We start from the raw sequence: 24,498 nt of genomic DNA, 5'->3' as shown, positions 1-24,498 counted from the left end.
TAGGAGCCAAACAGTAAACAAAAAAAGAGCATTGCAACACATTTAATTACAAATTCTGGTTGGTAAAATGAAGAAATTCAACATGGTGCAGTGATAGAGAATAAAAGGGATGAGGCTGATACTGGGAAGGGTGGTTAGGGAAGGGTGGACACCCACAGGGACCGAACTCTTCATATTATAATAGTCTCTCTCTTTTCTCTATCACCCCTCACCTCCACCTGGCTCACTAAAACCAGAATAAGGGATAAGGACCGAAGTTTTGAAGATAAACCTGGTTTCAACTTCTGATTTTCCCATTAATTAATTAACTGTGCAGCCTCAGGCTAATCACTTAACCTTTTTGAGACTCAGTTTTCCCATTGACAAAATGAGGGTGGCATGACCCCTCACGATAAGGGAGTTTTAGTGGACGTTAGAAGTAATAAGTGCACAAAGGATCTGATTACTTGAGGTGTTAACAAATAGTAGTTACCAAATAGTGTTAACAAATAGTAGTTACAAATAGTAGAAGATATTACATACTTCTCTCCCGAGACCTTAACCTCGATTGATTCATTGACCTAATAAACATGAGCGTTTTACCTTCTGGTCCAATCAGACACCACGCTAGGCCCTGAGAAAGAAGGAAGAAAGACAATAACTGCTGCCACTGAGCCCACAATTTTATGGGATTATTGCCAAACTGTGGCCTAGCATTCGAGATGCACCCTAAGTCAGCTCTCACCAGTTAATCATGTTTTGTGCTGTCATCTATCAGTTCACTAAAGATCTCACCTCATCGTCTTTATGATGCGTGTGGTTTTGTTGTTTTCTTTCCACCTTCCCGCCCCCCCCACCCCAAACTTTTGTCAACTTTCTTGCTCAACCACCAAGATCTCATGGAAACCAAGCCCTCCCCCCATACCACATTTTTCTCTCCCTGTGAAATCTTTATAATGAAAGCAATATTTCTACCTCAGAATTTTGGGACATGCATGCTCATCTTTTCCTTCCCACTGGTTAATACGAATATTATATAAATATATGAGTATCTTATTCAATTTATTGCCCACGCTTGTGTATATGGTTGGTAATGAGCAGCTGTTTGGTACCAAAACTTCTTATATTTGATATTATGTAAATTTGTAATCTTTCTTTCCAGTGATTGTGTTTCAAAAAGGAAACTTGTATTTTTATCATGTGATTTATTAAATAGGATGAAAATTTAAATGTTAAGTCTATGCACACGATGGTATTTTATATTTCTGCAAGGCTTCTATTTCCCTCGAGGATTTTATGAAAAGTAAAAAAAGAACTTTAACGTTGAGCAAGAGCCCCGTTTTCTAGTCCTATACTATCAAAATGGAAGCCTCAAAGCTTTTGAGGGGGAAATTTCCCACACAAAATACCCTATTTGCGTAATGCATGCAAATTGTGATTAATGATGAACCGCTGCGTTAAATTAACTGAATAATGTCACCAAAACAAGGAATTTATTCTTCAAAAGCAGAGAGTTATCCTAATGCCTCCCCATATCCACACCCAAACAGGTGGAGTCAGAGAAGTTAAGATGTGTTGGGTATTGAGACACTGATGCTCTTAGCTGTCTGCGGGCTGGAGAGGACATGGAGTGGCAGTTTCAAGCCAAGCGCCCCTGGCTGTCTACTCACTCAAAGATTCCAAACAAATGTTATATTTAAAACGTGTGTCACAAAACAGTCACTGGGATGTAAAGTACAGAATAGGGAATATAGCTTATTGTAATAACTATGTATAATGCCAGGTGGGTACTAGACTTATCGGGGGGACCACTTCATCAATTATATAAATGTCTACCCGCTAGGCTGTACACCTGAAACTAATATAATATTGAATGTCAACTGTAATTGTGAACAAAACAAAAACAAAAAAATAAAATAAGTGCCATGACGTGGAAAAAGTTTGGAAGCACTGTCCCGAGAAAGCATCTGTTCGAATGGGACACACGATTTCCATGAAAGTTAGGGATGAGGACAGAAAAAGCAAGAAGGGCTGTAACATAAAGGGAGCCAGAGAAGCCCATTACAAGAGACCTGGGCCTCAGTCGCAAGAGGATCTCCAAGCCCCTGGTGCTGTTCTAGACTCTAGGAAGCCCAACTACATTTTTCTTGCACGAGAAGACTGAAACGCGAATCTGTCAATGAGATTTTCACAGTGAGAGGTAGACTTGGCAAAAAGATGATTAGAATGAAGGCGAGGGAAGAGGAAAGCAGCTGCTCCTCAGACACCATCACCTACGTGCTCTGCAGTATAATAATGGTGTCTCTATTGCAGGTAACATTTTCTTCAAAGAGATAGCGCACTCTTATAGAATGCACCTTTTTTGAGGGATAAAGTTCTCTATGAGTTTTGAAAAAGGCACATAGTTGTGTAAATGTCATCCCAAGCAAGATGTAGAAGTCAGCTCCATCACACCCCAAATGCCTCCCAAGTCCCATCCCTCGGCAGCCAATGATTTGATTTCTATCCCGAAAACGTTGCCGTTTCTAGAATGTCATGTATGTGGAATCACATAGCATATAGCACCTTATGACCTATGTCTTTTACTTATCCTAATGTGTTTGAGATTCCTCTGCATTGTTGTGTGTATTAGCAGTTTGCTTTCATCTATTGCTGAGTAGGATTCCATTGTATGGATGTACACAGAGTTTTTAAAATATTCATTTATCAGCTGAAGGACATTTGGGTTGTTTCTAGTTTTTGGCAAATATGAAGAAAGCTGCTATAAACATATGACTACAGGGTTTTGTCTGAATTTAAGGTTTTGTTTTGCTTAGGTGACTACCCAGAAATGAGATTACTATGTAGTCTGGTAACTTTATAAGAAACAGATGAACCACCGGCGAGGTATGACGTCTAACTTGCTCCACAGCCTTGTCAGTACCTGACGTTGTCAGTTTTTGTTTTCAGATTAATTTATTTTCTTTAATTTTCTATGGTTCATTTTTTTCCTTTTTCAAGATTCTTTTAAAATTAAAATCTTAATTTGGATTCTATATGGGTACAAACCACATTCATAAAATCATAAAGCATTGATTGGATTTTATATTTGATCTAACTTTGGAATGCCACTTCTGAGACGAGCATACTGCCATCCACATTAAGTCTTAATTCATCCATTCACTCATTCATTCACTCATTCACTTATTCAACAGCTACTTGTTAATGAGCACCCGCTGTTTTTATCTGGATGCTGCTTATTTAACTGGTAATCAGTGGTGAACAAAATAAAACACACAAACACAGTCTTGTTCTCATTTTGTTACGGGAGGCTGGACCATAATCAAATTAATTTTAAATGAGAAAGAGAGAGAGAGAGAGAGAGAGAGAGAGAGAGAGAGAAGGGAGGGCGGGGCAGAGAGAAAGAAAGAATGAAAACTACTGTGAAGATAAATAAAGCCAGAGCAAGGGATAAAGGCATGCTATTTTGAAAGGACTTCCTGCCTCTCTGAGGGTGACACTGAGCAGAGATCTGAATGAAGGGAGGTCCAGCCACACGCTTACCTGTGGGAAGAGCATCTCAGGCAGGAATCATCAGCAAAAACAGAAACTTAAAGCAGAAGTGTGCCTGCTGCACTGAAGACCAGCAAAGAGACTGTAATGGCTGCCCCGGAGTGGGTGGTGGGGACAGTGGTGGGAGGTGACGTCTCCAGTGGTGGGACAGAACTTTTATCTTTCACTGAAAGGATATCATTGTTGAGCTGGGCCAGATATTCTTGGATATCCTGAAGCACTTTAAGATTATACAAAATTCTTTTATTACAATTTTGGAATGTTTAGTCTCTGGCTTAAATAATGTTTAATTGCTAACTTAAATTTTGTAATAGCTTAAAACCTAACACACACACACACTCCCCAGACAAGGAGTCAGGAGATTTCGCATAATTTTACACACTTATTTCATATCGATTTAATCTGTAACTTAACAAACTTTCTGAGAATTCTGTCTTTTCTTTTACACTCTGGGATATAATACCTTTCCAATATTTCATAGGGAAACTAATGCTTATTGAAAGCACACTAAACTCCTGAGAAGAGAAAATGATACAAACTGGAAATGAAACCATTGTGATCTGTTTCTCAAAAGGTGTGATTAAATGTTAACATTTTCCTTTTATAGATGATGCCACTGGCTGACTGTCTGCATTCTTACGTATTTAGCTTCCTTTGACCAAAGAAGAAACTCTTTTCAAAGTATTTATCATCATGTTTGATCATTCATAGCACATATGATTATCTGTTTGGATGTAAATTATTCTTGCATTATACTATTGACACCACTACCATTTGGAAATCTTGTAATCGATCATTAGAAAAGAATTGAAAAATGATGGAGTTCTTCTAAGGCCTTGGAACAAAACAGCTGTCCATTAGGAAGAAGGAAGAAAGTCCAGACAGCTTCAGTCTCAGGCATAGTCAGAAGGAAATGGTCAGCAGAGAACCTGCAATTTCTTCTCTGTCTTCACCGTGGAGAAGAGTGGGAGGGAACACCTCTAGATAAGAAAGAGGGTGATGTTGTCATACCCCATTAAGAACATGCTAACAGTTGACCTCCAGGTAAACTGTATCATTATGACAGGAGAGTCCTTGTCTATGGAACACTTTAAGTCATGTGGACCTGGTCTAACTAAGCTTGCCTTTGGTAAATAAACATAGGAAATAATGATTTATGAATATCTCTGACAAATGGACGTTACTATCTGAGAATTAAGAAGATTTTTCATGAACAAAAGGGCTATCCTCTTTGAAATGAATGTCCCCATGTATGTAATTTAGATACGTGTGTTAACCAGCGTCAGAGTGCATCCAGTGTGTCAAGAAATAAACTAGGCAGCATTAGTGACAGTTTCAGATAGCTGCCTGCTTTTCATGTGCCACACAATTATTTGTAGCATGAAAACAACGTTGTATTTCAATGTAGTCACAAGAATGCAGAGGACCATTCAGAAGTATCAGATGATACTTGTTTATTTCTGCCATATCACACAGATGCCAGCTGGCTGAAGAATGCTTTGAAAATTGATCAGAGCTTTTTCCACATGAGAGTAATAACAGTTTAAGTCTCAACCATAAAATGCAAGACTTACAAAGGCAACTATACTCAGGAAATGCAAATATAGTACAATTTATGAATGGTCAGCGATAGTTTAACCAGAATCAAATTAGACATATAAATAGTGGAGAGCCAGTTAATTACTATTTAATTGCTATTTAGAATCAGTATAGTGCTGTAATGTTGATATGATCAGTGAGGGGAATGTGACTTTTAATGTTCAGAGAAGCAAAATATAAAGAAAAAAACACGTGTAAGAAAATATATGATACCCACCAAGGCCTACCATTAATTTGGGATGATTTCGTGTAGGTATGCGAAGTGTAAGTTGTACAGAATTTGCCACTGGACAGAGGGACAGCAGATTTAATGGTTGTGTATCACTCGAGTACTGGTGCATGTCTTTGGCCTTTTGCAATGATAAGAAAATGGCAATTCACACTTCTCAGACTCTTGTCTTCTTTGAAAGAAGCTACTGGAAACAACCACCTTTTAAGACATATGCAGATGGACTGATAATTTGCTAAAGGACACTCCTGCCTGCTCCTTGGAGGCTCCCCACTCTAGGGCAAATGAGCTCTCGCGGGAGAAAAGCCTAGTAAATGTGGACACACAAATAAAGGGGTTCGTCCTCAGGGATTCAAAGCCAAAGGTCCCCTTTAGAGGAGTGTTCAAATTTATCCGGGCCATATCCTTTCTTCCTGCCCTGACGTTGGCAGAACTGAAAACTAGGTACTTTAATTGGAAGGGCAAGCCTGGTGGGATACAGGAAACGAGGGTGCTGTTAGGACAAGTAAGGAGCACACTGTCTCCTCCAGACTCCAAAACTGAGATGCTTTTTTAGATGGGGAGGGGGGCGGGGAGGCTGAAAATGAACAGAGAAATCCTTAAGGCTGGTGATAGGAAGCAGATATGGCAAGTCTTTCTTTAAATACCCAGAGAAAAGAAGGAGAATTTTGAACGCCAGAGTCGATATTTAAAAAATTTTAGATCCCTTTCATTTCTGGCTAGAGATATTTAGTACATAATATAAAGGTTTTAGGTAATTAAAAGAGTTTGGGAAAAAGATCACTTGCTTGATTCCCATGGTGCAATATCATCCCTGATTCCACAAGATGTTCTAAGCTATTTTGGGTTTTCAGAGTCCTACTTTTTAGTTGAGAAAAAAAAAAAGGAAAAAAAGGCACTGCAGGCAAGAGCCTTCCAGGAGTTCTTCACATATAGCGAGAAGGATGCTCAAGGATCTGAACTGTAGAGGACAGAATAAGAACAGCACGTTGGAATCTTAGACACTGTACAGCAGTTGTTGGTGGCAGAGAGAGATGGAGTGGCATCCTGAAAAGAAATCTTTAAATACACACTGACTTTTGGAATAAGAAACCGAATCATAGTCAAACTGCAAAATAAGCCATAATTGATAGTTTTAAACACAGGTTCTCACACAGGATTAATGAATTGATGTTTTCCCAAGAGTGAACTCTCCATGTGGCTCCTGTGGCCCCACTTCTCTGCCTCAGTCTGGATCAAGCTGCTTAGCAGGCAGGAGAAGACGTTCGGTATTTCAACCTGCGCTTGCTGAAGGCAGAGGAAATCAAGCCCCACCGGAGGCCTCGTTGCCTGTGTTCTGGCCTCAGGACGACCGTGTTCTCCTAGATGTCAGTGTGGTTCAAGGCATACAGGAGTGTCCTTAAGCGGTCAGTGAAACTGCCTCCAAGTGAATTTTGTGGCTGGCTCTTAGATGCAGCTGTGCTGAATCTGAATCCATGGACTTCTTTGCCTAGCTGGTCTCCCAGACTCTCTTCCCAGTGACCTCGGTGGTACCCGCTCACGGATGGCTTCACTTAAATAGTCAGAGTCCATGGTTCTGCTTAACTCTCACTGCCACAGAGTCCTGCTGACCTTCGCTTCCACGTGCCTCTCAGCAGAGTTTGTTTTTCCCTTTTTCCATCGTCTGTATACAGCTCTCACCCGCTTCCCCATCCATACCAAGCACGCCTCTCTACGGATCCCTGATCCTAGTCTCCCTTTGCTCTAAGGAATTCTCTTTAGAACTACTGCATTAGCTTTCATCAAATGCTGCTTTCAGTAAAACAATTCTCCATTTCTTTTCTCAAAAATCTCCATTTCTTCAACGCTTCTGACTACTCCTGCAGAATGGCAATAAAACGGGACACTCAGCCATTCGAAAAAATTTGGATAGGCCATTCTCTGGTATAAGAATCTGTGACTAAAAAGCAATGTCAGGCCGCTCGATCAGATGAGAGTGTTTACAGAGGTGAGTGGTTTATACCCCAGAAGAAAAAGCCTAGTGTCTTCATTCTATAAAAAGGTGAATATACTCAATTATGTTGATTTTGTTTTAAGTTTTACTTATTAACTTTTTTTTTAAGTTCCTTCCTTTATTTAAGAAAACAGCTTCTAAAAATACAGACTATTATAGCTATTTTTCATCATGTGCTTCCTGAAAGTTGAGGCTTTTGGCCGAGAGCCATATAATTCTAATAAAAATGTCTTTACAGAAATGGATCAGATTGTGAAATAGCCTCCCAATTTGTATGCCCATGACTGCAACCTAATTAAATTGCTTTTGTTAATTACATGTCATCAAAAAGATATGGACTTAGATGACAGCATATTTTACAGAATAAGACGAAGCATCAAGGGACATCCATTCTGTCATTCTTCAGATATATCTGTGCCACTGTCGACAGTATTTAAGTCAGTTTAAAGGAGGGCTATCATAGCAAAGAACGCTCTTAAAACTTCAAAGAGTTGATCAGATGTCATATTAAGATCAAACTCTGCCTCTGAAAGCCTGAAATGTTTTCATTCTGCTGCCTTTGATAAGTTCAGGTTTAAGGTGGATTTCAATAACATGACACCAAAAGAGGATATTTGGAATGTTGATTTTTCTCCAAGAATTCTTTCCTTACATAAATCCTTTTCAGAGTCTTGATTCCATTATATCCCAAATAGCAAATCTTCAGACCACGAAGTAAAGCATGGATTAAAAATGTCCGGCTATTGTGAAGATGTGACATTGACTAAAATGCTTGCAAAGCAGAGGAAAATAACAGATAGTCAACAATAAGTATGCATTGAGTGCTATGTTTGGATGGGTTTTAAAATTCTATCTAAATAAAGTACGCTCTGTGTCAAGATTATTTATTTGGAATCAACTAAAATTTCTGAGCATCAATTATGTGTGCCAAGGGCTTACATAAACCTTTTTGTAGTAAACACCGCACCAACCCTAAGACATCTGAATCAGAGAAATGGCATCACTAGCCTAAGATCACACATAAAGAGAAACCAAAGACCTAACTCAGTCAGACCTTCGGATCCCAAGTCCAGGTTTGATATATGACATCCTACTGCCTCCCTGGAGAAACCAGATTTGTTTATTTTTAATAGAATTTAAAGAACTTTCACTTAGAGTTTGATAGCTACAAATGATTTTATATATATATATATATATATATATATAATCGGTTAGTTCACTTAATGGAAAATCCCTATGATTCAACTTAATAATGGTGGCTATATTTATTTGTAAGAAGTACCTGTCTTAAGAAAAGGAAGGAACTCAGGGATGTCTGTGTGAGATACACTTCAAGGAATACCATGGAAGGCTCTAGCATCTACTCTCTACCTCTTTCTTTTCCAGTTTTCCTGTAATATTTTGAAATTCTATTATTTTAAATGCATTATTTTGGAGAATCATGTTGCATACACAAAAACGTCTCCGGGGTTTGGTGCTCATTAAATTAGAGTGACACAGAGGTTGCCTACATTCCAACTCAGATGGGCTGACAGTGCCTGCTTGGGGCTTCATGGTGAATGGAATTCTGAAGTCATGTTCAGGTTCAGTAGGCTTAATCATCAATGTCAGTTAAGGAAGGGTAACAGTACTAGCTCTTCAGCAGCACTAGTTAAATAAAAACATATTTGTCACAACTTCAGTAAGCTCTGTAATGACTAAAGCCTCAGTGTGACTTTATCTGAGAACTTTCTTAATAAAAAAAGGGAGGGAACGGAGCAAAAGGACAATTCTGATGCTAGAGCTGGGATAACCATATAACTTATTGTGTATATCAGAGCACTTTTGAGAGCAAATGGGAGTCTATTAACAAAAGATCATGACAATATATGTAAACTGTGACTGGGTGGTGTGGTCATCTTAGTTTTTGGGGAAAGGCAGTCCCTTGCTGACAAAAATATATATTAAGGAGTTCCTTTTTCAATTAAGTCCACCAAAGTCTTTTTCCTGATGCTAAGGCTTTTTCACATCTATGAATTTCAGTGACCATATTTCCCCAAGAGCAAAGAAAAACTGAAGAAATTGCATCTGGATAAGATTCCCGAAAGCCTTAGCGATTCACTATGGAGCACGTGGGAAAAATTCAGTCAATTTGCAATTTTTCAGAGGCTGATTATCCAACTAATGCATTATCTTCTGGATCTGTTTTATTTTTTCCATGAGTTAATTTAGCAATATGTCAGTTCTGATAAGAAGGTTTGATGGGGAAGAAGATGAACCTATTACAAGAAATGAGTTTGGGAATTATCAATAGATTTCAATTACCCATGTTACTCTTATTGAAGGTTGACTGACTATGAAGAGAGATGACTCATCTGAACAGTCTTGCTTTTCTAAGATACAGCTGTCCTTGTTTCTTTTGCCTCTTTTTTTACAGAACATGCATTATATGCACACTTATAAACATATAGATTCACATTTCCCCAGTCTCATTATCTGTGATTAACAAGATTTAAAAAATTTGATCAATGACCATTTAGATCAGCTTGGAGAAATTAAATAAAGACATTAAATCATTCCATAGTTGATGTCTTTTTATTGAGGGCCAATGTTCTAGATACAAAAAAAAAAAAAAAATGTTGGTGAGCTACTCTTTTGAAGGAAAGAAAAACTATTAGAGCCTACACATGCATGATGAGTGGCATGTATGGCTACTAAATCGTCTTTAAATGTAATCATTACGTAAGCTTAAGAGAATATTTGAAATGAAAGAAATGAACTATGAAATGAGAAAAACATTGCTCGTACACAAAGGAGTTGACTTCTCTTGCATTCCTTTGTAGCAGCCCTTCCTAAACTTGGTTGGATATTCTCTTCATTCATTCAGATCTTAATCATACTCCAAAGTCCAAATTAGGATCTTTGCTGAAACTTCCTTGCTGAAAGTTATTGTCCATTGAGGATCCAGAGTCTGACTTTGTTCTTAGCTTCTAATGTCTATTATACTAGTTCTTCACGTAATTTACACTGTTTACTTATTATTCTATAGTTATCTTACATAAGTATGTTTTGACTTTTGAATTATTGTTTGAGTTTTCACATGAGAAACCAGTATTATCTCCTAAACTACACTGTACATTTTTTAAGAGTGGGAGCCATTTATGACCTATCCTTATATCTCTCCCCAAGATCTTACAGAATGTTGACTATATTCAGGTTGAACCTTAGGAAATTGCCAAATATTTTATTAGTTTTAATCTGTGAAAGAGACAATTTCATATAGTTGGACTGACTAATAGTTGTTATAGAAATAATTGTGGAAAGAGATAAGGCTGCTTGACTGGGTACAGTAAGCAGTAAATAGATATATATGCATATATAATTTATATTTTGTAAATATACATAATATATATACATATATAATATGTTTAGTAACAGAATTTGTCTTAATTTATATCTTTATGTATTTTTTTATAATTTAACTTTTAAAAAATAATAAATTAAATGATTCATCGTGGTTTCCTCTAACTTTGGGTGAGAAGAAACATGTTCTCCTCTGGAATTCAATCTCAAATAGTGACAAAAGCATTAAGTGGAAAATTGGGCATTTGGCTTTAGGTTTCTGGGCCATAAGTTAAATTGGCTGGAAAAAAGGTCATTAAATTAGACGATTTTTTTGTTTAAAGGACAACTTTCTGCAAATGTAAGAAAGCAAGATTTGTTTATCAATTCTAAAGTCTATGTTCTAGGAAATGTGATTCCTTCTAATAAATAAGCCAAGCATATCCTCCTCTTTAAGAAAATATCAGAGAACAGTCATGAATATTTCTTATATACAGACTTACAGCCTTAAAATAACAAAGTGAGCCATTCAAAACCTGTGAAGACTTTTCTGAATGGAGATCTGAGTTTGGGAAGAGGTTGCAGTTGAGGTACTGTGGCCCGGAAAGCTTAGAGTTCTCAAGTCATACCTTCTGAACTGCTCGAGTTTTCTTATCATTTCCATGAATTACATTTTTAAATGTCTCCAGGGGTTATCCGGGCAAGCAAATTGTGGACTATTCTGTTGTTTGTTTTTGTCGTCTCTGCTTTAGAAAAAGTGCTCGAAAAGTCAGACTAAACTAGCGTTCAAGTTCAACTGGCGAGAAGAGGGTGGTGTTAGGCAAGGTTACCTTCTTACAGGCGGTGACGGAGCTCCCCAGGCTGCTTCCGGAGCTGCCGCTGGCGCCGCCCTGCTTCGGGGTGGAAACCTCACACATCAGTGGTGACTCCGCGATGCTGTTTGTGCCCCAAAACACAAAAGAGAACACATTCCAGTGAGTCATCTCCATATTCAGAAAGGAAGAAACACGATAAAGTTGATCAAAAATCAACTTTTCAGATTGCGTTGCACGCTGCAATTCCACCTGCTGACATTGACATTTCCGAGTTGGTGTCACTTTTGTCATTGATGGAATTGCTATGAGCTATTCCACCGTGAATATAAAACTACGACCTGCTGTTTGGATGGATGCGATACATCTGCCTGACTTCCAGCCCTGTTAACGTCTTTTCTTAAGCAAGAAGTTTTAAAACCCTAATAACGTCTTCCCGTGCCACGTTAATTCTGCTCTGTCAAAAATAACAAAATGAAGGAAAAATATAATTTTAATCAGGAGGTAGGATGATATCATGAAAAGAATCTGGGTTTTCGAAAACGATCATCTCTCTTTTTTTATATTAAAATATATTTGACATATAAACGTAAAAGAAATCATCTTTATGTAATCTGGTCATCTCTTTATCATCTCTGTGGCTGGAAGCAGTATCTTAACTTCTCTGCCTTCAAAATTCTAGACTTTATATTCCTTTCTCCTATCTCTGTTCAATCTTGGTGGGCTGTATAAGTATTTTAAAAAATTTTAAATTATTTCTACATCCTCAAAATGTGATAGAAATTTAAATTATTATGAAACCTGCTGTTCATGATATGACTGAAGATTTTAAATTGAGACCAATTTGAATACAAAAAGCCTACTGAATCTTAAAGATTTCTAAGTATTTCTCTTCTGAAAATATAATTTGGAATTTAAAAATGTATTGTTATCTCAAGTCTACACATTTTTTGTTCATTGACCTCATACAACATATGCAATTAATTAAAATACATTTTTAAAAATACGATTTAATGATTCCTTATATAATTATCAACCTAATATATAGAATTTTTCTCTTAAAAGAAGCACCAAATAGATAGGGTAAGTGAGCAATGTATTTCTAATATATAACCCTCACGTTTTAAGTTCTAAATTAGTAAATTTTCATTATTTTGTAATAGCCATAAGTCACACTGCATGAATATAGTCTGTTAGTATTGCCATGGTTAATTATTATTTTTTAATGACTACTGCTGGTTTTCTGCAACAGATCATAAATTCAGGTAAACACTTCATAGAACAATTCAAGTAAAATCTGTTTTGTTTTACATTTTTATATATATTTTCTGAGTAATTGTCACATTGAGAACTAACGTGAGTCTAATTTAAATGAAAGGATAGCACTCATATTATCTTTGCTTAACTGAGAAAAGGTAGTGGGAAGAAGAAGGAAGGAAAGGAAGGAAGGAAGGAAGGAAGGAAGGAAGAAGGAAGGAAGGAAGGAAGGAAGGAAGGAAGGAAGGAAGGAAGGAAGATTGGAACTATGCTGCCTAGCTTTTCTGGTGCTGTCTCTTCATTTATAAATCAAGTGTTTTGGAATCAAGTCTGTGGTACGTCCTAGCTCTAAAAGTCACTTGCAAAATATCATGGAGGGCCTGAGTTTCCAGCCCTATTTTTAGTTTCCCCATAATGTGGGCCTATAACTTTTAAGCTGCCATTTAAGTATGATTGTAACTCGAACGTGACAGCAGATGACCCTCTGAATGCTTTCTTGACCATAAGATGGTTTGGCTTTTACCCAAACACCAAACAGGTTATTATCAAGAGGTTCCAAACCATTTACATATAAAAGATAAGACCATGGACCAAGCAAACTTCAGTCTGCAGTAACTTAGCTCGAGAGTTAAGGAAATCATATACTATTTCTTCTGGGAACCAATCAAGTCCCTGTATGCATGAATTGAGGAAGGTGAGCTGAAAAGTCCACACAGATGCATGTCCTATTGCTACTGTGTCCCTAGGCAGCTCCGATGAGCTAAGAACTTGCGCCCAGACCACACCAGGACTTATGGCCATCGTCAGAACATCTCCCGTGTCTCTTTAGAGGGTTAGCAATCCTGGGAGTGGGCAGTAAGTAGACTGAGAAGTAAGGCTGAGACAGACCTGACATAAAACAGAATAGAAACAGAACTTCAACAATCTCTGACCGCTCTAAAAGGTGATCACACTTCACTAGGGCTGAGTTGAGTACGTCCAAAATCAGGGGGTAATGGGAACAGAGGGAAAAGGGAAAGATCACCCATAGAAATTCTTTGTTTTCCCATAAAGCACACTGTATGTGACTGCAAGTAGATAAGGTGCTGTAGTAATTGATAGACATAAAAAAGTTTAAGAAATGCCGAGCTGGTCTAGGGAAAGGAAGAAAAAACAAGTCTACCCATTTATATCTCGGTATGAAAGCCCTTCTGCCTGTAGATGATGACGAGATCCTAGATGGAAAGGAAGGTGAGGAAGGAAATTTGAAAGTGTTGTTCGCCTGCAGGGCTCACTCTGTTGGTTCTAATGTTAAGCCTGTGTAGCATTATAAAATAATTTTTAAAGTGTATATGTATATATATATGTATTTGTTTATTGTTATAAAAATTAAATGAAGCAGTACAGTCGCATGCTGCCTAGCACCATTCTAAGGTCCTAAAGTGTGTTTGCTCTTTCAGTACTTACAGCCTAATCGGTGCATTAATTGACAAATGTGATGCAACTCCACTGTACCAATATTCAAAATGAATGCATCTTCCAGTCCCCAGAAACACATTATAACTCAATTCAATGATGCCTAATATTCAAAACTATATGTAGAGAAGCTTATCTTTTAAACCATGTGACATGGGTGTGAATATCCGGTAGGTGACTTGACAACACAGCCCAATCTGTTCCCATGCCTTTGAGATGAAGATGGAATTGGCTGCCGTAGGATGAGGCAGAGACGGCAGCGATGTGAAACTTGTGCCTTCATTAAAATGAGTTCAGATTGACATTGAAAGAACTACTGTGAAGACACAGTACAGCCTCATAACTTGCTCCTAATGGTAATGACTCCGAATTCTTCCCTGGGACATTTTCCTTTGATTTTGACAAGTGTTGACAATATTTATTAAGCACACCCTTTCAGATTGGTTTCATGCAGAAACTGCTAAACGAATTTCAATGAGGAAGTAGATCAAGGTGAAAAAGAAGGTACAAAAACAGAACTTGAAGTAGTGACTTTAAAAATATTGTGGGAGGAGAAGCATGCTCCCTTCTAGAAAATGTCATGTGGGAGTAAGGCGCCGAGCTGCCACTACGTTTCAGTCATTAATGATTCATGCAATGTGAATAAGTAGGTCACCATCAGCAGTACAAATGACTTCAGGAATATTCAGCTATTTCCCCAGAGAGAAGTGTCCAGTGCTTGTTAAGTTCTATGTTGCAACTCAAAAGTTTGGTCCACGAACTGGCTGCACTGATATTAACTGGCAGCGTGTTAGCCCTCCAGGAACTCAGGTCCCCGAATCAGAATCCGCATTTTCACATTAAACTCAGGTGACTCATATACTCATTAAAGCTTAAGAATCACTTCTCGGACGTGTTAAATTAAATAGACATTTTCATTTGTCCTTGGGCCTTTGCACATGATGCTTCTTCTTTTAAGAACAGCTTTCCCAATTCCCTTCTTCCTCCTGGATAATTCCTACTCTATCCTTTGGGTCTCCAATTATAAATCACCTCCTGCACCTGCCTCCATCCCTCCCTCTGCCAGAGAGGCCACACCTTCTCTCCAACCTCCTTCCACTGCCCCCCGCACATACAAGCACACACTCTTACCTCTCCTCAGCCCTGTATTTCAACTCCTCACCCCAAAGCAAGATGTGAGACAGACACTACTCTTGTGTGTTCCAACACCTCCCCGAACCATGTCCTGTTTTAGCACTTGTCAAAATGTTCACCACTTGTCAAATGTTTGTCTGCCTCTCTATAGGCTGTAAGTACTGAAAGAGCAAACACACTTTAGGACCTTAGAATGGTGCTAGGCAGTGATGGATGCTCAGTTAGTGTTTATTAGTGTTGTTTGTTCTTAATTTTCTGAGCATCCTGGTTGACCTTAAAAGATTATGCACAAAAGGATGTTGGAATGCAATGCTAAATTTTCTAAACTGGTGACAGATGGTGGGATAAGCCACATCTGAGATGATTTAAAGAATTTCCCCGGATAGCTCTGATGAAAAGGGATCCTTGATGCTATTGTTGCTCACATGTCAAGTAAACACAGTATAAAGTTTAACAATTGTAACAGAGTCTAAAAGATCAGATTTGTTGTTATCCTCTCGCTTAAAGAATGCTTTTAGTAAGATGTAGTAATTATCATTGGTTTGATTGTCTCGGTCCTATTAAGGATATCTACTCTTGAGTTTTATTCTAAATCCTTTAATCTCAACACTAGAACAAAAAAAACTAAATGCTCACATCTATCAAAAGAGATCCTGAGAAAGGAATTGAGTTGCTCTGTATATCATTAATTTAATGATATACTCCAACCAAGAATTTAGAGGATTTTAAAATACACCTTCTCACTGGGTTCAAAATAGAAGTTTGATAAAGTGAGTGTCTTTATTTTACCCTCAGCCAAAGGGATTAACTTGTTACATGAAGCTCAGAGGTTCAGGTCAGTCTATCAAAACCTGATTTGTTTTAAAAGTCACATGGTATGTTAATTTATCTTACTTTCAGCTTCTGACCAATCTATTGACAAAGACTCCCTCCTTGACCAGGCTCCACTGAGTATTCTTTCCAACAAGATCTTGACCTTGGCCTGATGAGCCCAGTTTTAGCAAGGAATCTCACTAAGTCATTTTAGCAAGACTCCCACTCCCCCTGATATATGATCAAGTTCCTTATCCCTCACCCTTGACATTTAAGACCTGGATCTGCCTTTAACAAGCATCCTGTGAGGCCATTTTAGCAAGGATCATCCTACCCTCCTCTTAGCAATTTTTTATCCAATAACCCCCTCACTCTGCTCATTGGTTATAAATCCTCATTTGTCCCTGTTGTATTTAGAGTTGAACTAGTTATATGCTGACATCTATTTTCCCTACTGCAGTAGCTCAAATAAAAATTGACTTGCATTTTTAACAAGTGCTTGGCACAAAAGTTTTCTTTTACACTGCGTACTCTTTTGGTCCTTCTCTGATTTTATCTCCTAGGTAAGAAGGAAGATATTTGCCTTTTTTTTTTTTTTTTACTTCTATACTCAAGTTTTTCTTTCCTATGTTGGAGACATCAGAAAGTGATTTTCTTATGTCATCCATGCAAATGAAATATGTCACCAGCTCATCAGTGGTTGAAAGACCTACGAGGTTCTCATTCATTCTGCAGGATTTTAGTAAACTTTTAAGAAAAAACAACTTTGAAAAAATTTGGAAACCACGGTTACATGTACTGTTTCAATATTTAAAGGCAGCTGAGTAAATGTAGAATGGTGAATTCCAGAATTTTCCATCTCCTGGACCAGTAAAGTAACAAAAACAACAACAACATTATAAAGTAGCCAACCTTTTAAGTTCCCAGATAAGGACACACAAAAAATCCCTTGTTACCTCTGCTCTTACCATAATTCTTCAAAGAAATGACAAAAACTATATTATCTAAGAATGAAGGGTATTTCTTTTTTAAAAAAAGATCATTGACGAACTTCTCTATTATTTTTGTCCTCAGATCAGCGGCTGCAGACCTGAGTTTGTGTATTTCTTGCGAGGCACTATTAAATAACAAGAGAATATAAAAAGGTCATTCATTATTAATCATAAATAAGGGGCTCATTCTTAGCAAAAAGAATGGCCTCAAATTAGCTACACTCTAATTCAGTCTTGATTGTTAAAAAACAACATGATTATAGCATTGTTACTTCATTATAGGGATATAATTTGTAAATATTAATGGCTAATAATTTTCCCATTTTCAGTACTAGTTGTGCTGCAGTCTTTTATCCTGAAAAATTATGGTTCAGTAGAGACTTTTTCATTCAGACAACTACCAAATCTATCAGATATGTCCAGTGAAACACAGATCTCTTCATAAGTAGACACTATGCAAAATAACTAGATTATAACAGGAAAAATAATCAATTAGTAAACTTCTTAATATACAAAAAGGGCTGTATTCTAAAATGGTGTTATTGGTAATTACATATATATTATATATAATACAACATAATATAAAATTTATTGAACTATCTTCTGTGTCAGATGCTATGTTTTGCAAATTTACATGTATGTATTATAGATACACGTATTTGATTTTTTTTATGGTGACATTGTTAATGAAATCGAGTAAGTTTCAGGGGTACAATTTAACAGTAAGGCATATATATTGCATTGTGTGTTTACCTCCCATATTAGATTTCTTTCTGTTACCACATATTCGACCCCTTTTACCCCATCTACCTCCCTCTCCTTCTCCCCCGCCCCACCCCCCGCCTCTGGTAACCAGTATAGTCCATGTCCATCAGTCTCTGTTTGTCATGTTCATTTGTTCCTTTTAGGTTTATATCCCACATGTAAGTGATATCATGTGGTTTTCAACTTTTTCTGTCTGGCTCATTTCATTTAGCATGATTATCCGGAGGTCCATCCATGTTGTCACAAATGAAAGTATTTCATCAAAATTTATATATTATCTCTGAATAAAGAAAGAGGTGATAGCAAGTAATGTCCTCATGAATTTAATCACTACTATAGGGTTTATTATCTTCGGACATTTAAAAGCTGTTCTACAAACTTGGGCTTTACCATGATCCCAAGAAATAATTTTGAAACCATAATTCCTTATTTAGAAAAGAGGGTCAAGTAAGAGAACATGATAACTTAGCTTTTTCTTTTTTTATGAGGGCTATGGGGAAATTTTTAAGGCATATATCTTACAAGTGGCATAGGTACAAAAATACTATTTTAAAGTAAGGGTGGAAAGTACATATCGCTGTTGCTAACTTGGCATTGCATGAATTTGTGTTTATACATAAAGACCATTAGATGCTTACTATTGAATTATTTATCCCTGAGGTGCTTTACTTATTATTTTTTTTAAAGTTTTAGGTGTATATTTGTTTGGATCGTCAAAACTCATTACCTCACTGCATTCCACTCCATCTAGACTTTAGCTCAGAATGTGTTACAGTAACCACCTCAGCCCCCCCATATATCTATTCTTCCTCCACATCACTCTGTTAGACAATCTTCTTTATATTATTTCTAATAAAAAATGAGCATCATTTAGTGCATAGCAGGAGTTTAGCACTCTATAAAGTATTTTACATGGTCATTTAATTATAGCCCTTTTATAAATGGAAAAAAATCAAGAATTAAAGATTAATATGGAATTCAAGATTAGATCACTGGTACATAACAAATCTGAGATTTAACCTGCTTCTCTTAATGCTATACCATGTTATTTTCCACTGTGACCTGTAACATCCCTTCTAATCCTTTGCTTCAATGACCATGACATCTAAATGAGTCCTGATGTCCACAATGCCCACTGCTTTGGCATTTGAGAAATCTAGATTCAGATTTCCACTCTACCACTTACTAGCTGGATAAAATTGAACATAGTACTCAGAACTCTCTAACCCTTAGTTTCCTCATCTGTAAAATGCAGATTACAATAGAAGCTTCAACACGGAACTATTCTCGTGGTTAAATGGGGTTCTTCTTTAAAGCAGGAGTATAGTACTGGCATAGCGAACGCACTCAATATTAATTTAAGAAATGATACCATGTCAAGCTCTATAAATTTATTTACTCTTAAGTCTCCTTGTTCGTTCAGTCTAAAACTGCACAAAAACATGGCATGCAGTCTTATATCTGTCAACGTAGGAAAATATCCAGATAAGCAAAGCGAAGCCCCAAAGCTTACAGAAGACCGATCTGACAGTGGTGAAAATCTGAATTGGCAGTGTTTTGAGAGGAAAGTAGGTGTTATTGCTAAAATAGTACTTAATTGGAAAAAAAAAATTACTGAGATTAATAAATATATAAGAATGATTTTCCTAAGGTACTTTATATATTTTTTCCTTTGTGTTTCGGTTTGACTTTTTAATTTCCTTAGCAAACCTTTTCTTCCAGAGATACAAAAGAATTAGGCTTCCATGCAGCCTCTGCTTCAATTATCCCAAACATCACATCATATAACTGAATTAAAGAAATGTTACTGGAAGGAAGAAAAGAAATGAGATCCTGGCTTGAACCATGGTTGTTGGTCATTTACATTTAAAGGCAGTTATATGAAAATGGTATAATGTACTGAAGGGGAGTAAAAAAAAACAAAAGATAAGAAATGTAGATGTGTGTGAAAAATATGGGCACATGTCGATCCGATGTGTCTACTGATTGCTGTAGAGTGTAGATTTTAAGAAATCATTGTTGATAAAGGAGTGAACGAATTTTGTTGGTTTCTTAAATTAGGAAAACTGACATGTTATTCTGTTCATTGTAATAAAGTATAATATTTTACATGTTGCTTTGGTGAGTATAAATTTACGACTTTTATGAAAAATAATCTAGACATGTTTTTCAAGACTTATTCGTGCATGCCTGTTACCTTGTAAATGCCCTTTATAGAACTCTAGAGGACAGACACCAAAATAAAGATTTATGTACCAAGATATTTAACTCAATATTATTAATTAAAAAACTGAGAAGAAACAGTACATTCACCATTGATGGAGTTAGAAGGCAGACATTAACAGGGTACTCTTTCTCCCTAAAAAAAAAAAAGACATGGAAAAATGCTCTCGTGTTAAATGAGCACAGTTGAATACAAAATGTAATACTGCATAACTACTGACCTAGGTGGCATCCCTTTAAAAATGTAATATTAATCAGGTCATTTCTGTGCTTAAAACCTTGCAGTGGCTCTGCATTTCATTTGAAGTAAAATCATGTAATTGTTGCCATGGACACCAAGGCCTTACATGCTCGGACCCAAAGCAGCTCTGGGACCCTGTGTCCTTCACACCCCCTCCCTTCATGCTGGCCACACTGGCCTCCTTGTTATTTCCTAGAACAAGCAGGCATACTGCTGTCTTAGCATCTTCCCTAGTGGTCCCCTCTGCCCGGAATGCTCTCTGCTGGTAGACTGGCTCACCTCACCGTATCACCTCCTCCAGATCTTTCTCAAATGCCCCTTCTGGAGGCGGCTTCCTCTCACCATCCTTAGTTGCCACACAGGCCACCCTATCCCTGACCTCCCAATCTCTTCCATCCTAACCTGTTGTTTTCAGTATCAATATCATCTTTCGACATTCCATAGAATGTATTTATTATTTATTATGTGTCACTCCTGCCTGCCCTCCCCCACCCTGCAGATTATAAACTCCACATGTGGGGATCTTCCTTGGCTTTTCATCATGTGTTCCCAGTCTATTAGTGATGCCTGGCATATAGTAAGAGCTCAGGAAATGTGAAATGAATGAACTAATTAAAACATAAATGCAGACGTAGTTCCACGTGTATAAAAACATGAAAATGTGAATAGCCGATAGGGTTATTTCAGATGTTTTCTTTATAGTCCCTTTCTGTATTTTCTAAACTCTCTGCATTGAGCATGTATGTTTTTGTGTGTGACTTGAAAGAGATCTTTAAAAATGTGTGATCTCTGTGTTGGGAATCTAATGCTAATGAAAAAAATCTGGAAATGCAAAATCCTATTATAATGACAGCTCTGAGGACTTTTCCTGATTATTAAACAATTGTTTCCTTCAAAATCAAACACAATTTGCAGTCTCGACATATAGGTAACCACTTGAGTAATGAGTTCTTGTGGGTTCCACCAAATGTAACAGACAATCCAGCTGCTGCACTGAACGTGGGCTGATGTGACAGGTAGTGGCGATCAAAACAAACCCAGAAAATACTGCCTTCAACTCAAAGTGACTTCCCACGGCGCAGCTGCAGGAAAAGAATCCCTTAGCAGATCATTTTCTATGAGCACGCATCTTGCTTGCCTTAGGTCTCTACGGGATGAGGCTGTTGGATGATTTCCGCAGTCTACGTAGATAACTGGTAAAATGGAATTGAACTTGGACCATTGTATGGAGTGAGGGCTTTTCTCATTCTGGATAATGAGAATTTACTCAGATCAAGAGCAGAAGCTTGTGGGGGATGGAGTTACTGACACAGTTTAAAACAACATCACCACACCATAAAAACATATCCTTTCAAAGTAACACTTGCTCTCCTGATGGGTAAGAACGGTCCACGCTGATGGCGTCATTTTTCTTAAACGACCTCAATGGTTTTGAGAATTTCTTCGAGCTCTTCACTGGGGATATTAGATTTTTTTTTTTTTTAAATATCCAAAGCCTGTAGGAAGCTTTCCAAGAAGAACTACAACAGTACTCGGTATTTTGAAATGAGGTTGAAAACTATTTCTTTAAAAAAGGGCGGGGCGTGAGGGGGGGATAACCTTGCCCAGACATTTTGGGAAGGGTACTAGAATTTAATAAATGGCTTTTCTCAACGTACCTGGAGTGTGTGTCATTACAACTATAGATTCTTTCCACATGGTTCAATTAACTCGATTCTCTAGTCAAGATTGCATTTTCAATTAAGTAAAAAGTATAGCTTGTTACATGTCATTTAAAATAGAAGTATAGTTTTACATTAAAAACATCTAGCAATGAGAGTATAAACAGAACTCACTAACTTGGAATTATATTGACCTGCACGGTATTAAAATATTTTAAGTTAGTGACCAACACTTAAAAACTGGAAGAATGCACCTAAAAAATTCTGAGTTTTTGTCTTCTCCTGAAACATTGCTAAATCAGGCTACACTGGGTAGTACTTGGTGAACTCGAGGTGTCTTTAAATTGAGCATGCTTCGTGAGGCTGTGGACTCATTTTTGGTACAAGTGCTGGCCTGGAAAATATTTGATTATGCAACCTCTGAATAACAAATGTCCCTGACATTTTAAAAATGTGCTTTGCACTTTGAAATAAAGCACTTTGATACATAATTTTATTAGGGTTGGGAGAGATCTTTTCTGCTCTCATAGCACAGGGTTCTATAAGCTATTGGACTTATTTTCTTCTTGGAGACAATATTTGTAGATATCACAATTTAGTAAATATATCTTTACCTATCAATGTTAATATGTATCGATTTCTATTTTAAGGCACACTTGTATTTCATATTGAAAGAAGAAGCATTTCACAATCTAGCTGGGGTTGAATTAACATTGCTGGATTTCATTTCCAAATTTGTTTTTTAGTTCTTGAGGTGAAAAAGAACATCTGATTCACTATTGAACCCCACGATACAGTTAGCATAAGGCCCGCCAATTAGTCAGTGCCCAATAAATATGGTAAGGTCGATAAATGGCACCTTTTCAAAAATCTTAGTGTTTATTTTTAATTTTCAGATAAAAGTCATCTTTTCATTCTAACTCTGTGCTTTTGTCTATGAAAGTCTACAATCCTGACATACAAATGTTAGTGAAACTATCAGATAGCTAGAAATAATCTATATACACCATAAGTGGGAGTGTCTTTTTTTAAATTGAGACAAAACTCATGTAAATTATAATTGCAATATTTGAAACCAGCAGAATGAACAACATCGACACAGTAAACAAATATGGAATATGAAAGGCCATTAATATAAATATGTCCAAATTTTAAAAATTGCTTATGCCTTATCATGTGAAAATATTACCATGTGCTGGAAGTCACAAGACTTGGATTTGGGTCCCAACTGTCACTTTCACTAGTTTGATCTTGGGAAAGTTGCTTCAGTTTCTTCATCCTCTAAATGGGACTAATCTACTTACTTTACAAGATTTGTTGTTGTAGCAGGGTGAGATTCTCAGTCCATGGTAATAGATACACTTCACTGAGCACCCTCTCTGCGCTGGTCATTGTGATAGCACCTGTTTATTTGTCACTTCAGACCCTTATAGCATCACAGTAGAGGAGGTGCTATTAGCCTGTTATAGTCATAATGAGACTGAGACTCAGAGGTTAAGAATTTGCTCAGCTGCACAATTAATCGAGTGGCTCAATACGGAATGCAAAGCTAGATGAACTTGACCCCAGTCTGTGCTCTTTCCCAGACGTCCTGCTGTCTTTAGAGAGCACCACTTCCTTTGTCCCATGCTCACTTCTTAAGAACTGTTTTTCTTTAGGGTGCCTCCATTTTACGGGGACACTGAGCCTCAGAGAAGAGCAATGCAGGCAGGCGGTAAGTGTTAGCGTGAGGAGGTGTCTCTGGCTGCTGCACCAGGCTGGATAGCTATTTCCATTGTGAGAAAAGTGGAACTTGAGTCACTGAGAAGTGTCGCCAATTGCACTGCCAGTCCTAGGCCTCCATGAAGGTGGAATAGAAAAACATCCTCCTTTTGTGATTTCGAGGATGAGGATAGTTCTGTTTAACCAAGAATTTCTGCCGCCTGTCTAATTCGGATGCTCAATCCCTCACTAATGCCTTGGAGTCATTCAAACTGGAAGAGGCTGAAAGGGGCTTGAAGGGACGGGGCACAGAGGGGTAACATCTGCGGTAAAAACGGGAAAGGTATACAGCACAGCGTGCAATTTGGTGGAAGTGATGTGATAAACCAGGAAGGCTGCAGTTAGGGTCAGAAACTGAGGGTTAGAACACAGGGGGCTCGTGGGATGCTGGAGGGAAAGAGGCAGCCACGGTCATGGCTTGGCTGTATAATCAATCTCCTGGGCCCCACACCCCACAACCAACCTGGATTCCTGGGAGTGTCTTCTGGTGGGCAAGGCAGTGGAGAGGCAGGTAAGTGAGTTTGGCTCAACTACCCACATGGCTGATGGAGAGGGCCACACCCACAATAAAGGGGTTAGAAACACCAGCGGATGTGGAGAAGAAGCAAGAGAGGAGGGGAAGGAAAGGAGAGCCGTGGCAGGAAAAGAAACGAAATTTTAGTATCATTCAAGGAGAAAGACACACTCACAGCAGGCTGTCTTTAAAAAGAA

At 37.7% G+C, this 24,498-nt stretch overlaps 1 protein-coding gene across 6 annotated transcripts in view; it reads right to left on the bottom strand.

Annotated features, from left to right (window-relative positions):
* SPHKAP (SPHK1 interactor, AKAP domain containing) overlaps positions 1-24,498 on the bottom strand; it is a 120,150-nt gene that overhangs the window by 73,894 nt on the left and 21,758 nt on the right. For all 6 annotated transcript variants that reach the window (XR_005651240.1, XR_005651241.1, XM_039855341.1 and 3 more), the window contains exon 2: positions 11,504-11,609. Coding sequence is in view for 4 of the 6 variants with exons in the window: in XM_039855341.1 (XP_039711275.1) it covers positions 11,504-11,609 (106 nt within the window). In the remaining 2 variants the exon portion in view is untranslated. The remainder of the gene's footprint in view (positions 1-11,503; positions 11,610-24,498) is intronic.

Source organism: Pteropus medius, unplaced genomic scaffold (genome assembly GCF_902729225.1).
Source record: "Pteropus medius unplaced genomic scaffold, Ma_sr-lr_union100, whole genome shotgun sequence".
Taxonomy (NCBI): Eukaryota; Metazoa; Chordata; class Mammalia; order Chiroptera; family Pteropodidae; genus Pteropus; species Pteropus medius.
Note: the sequence above shows the minus strand (reverse complement) of the source record. Positions and strands in the feature narration are given on the sequence as shown.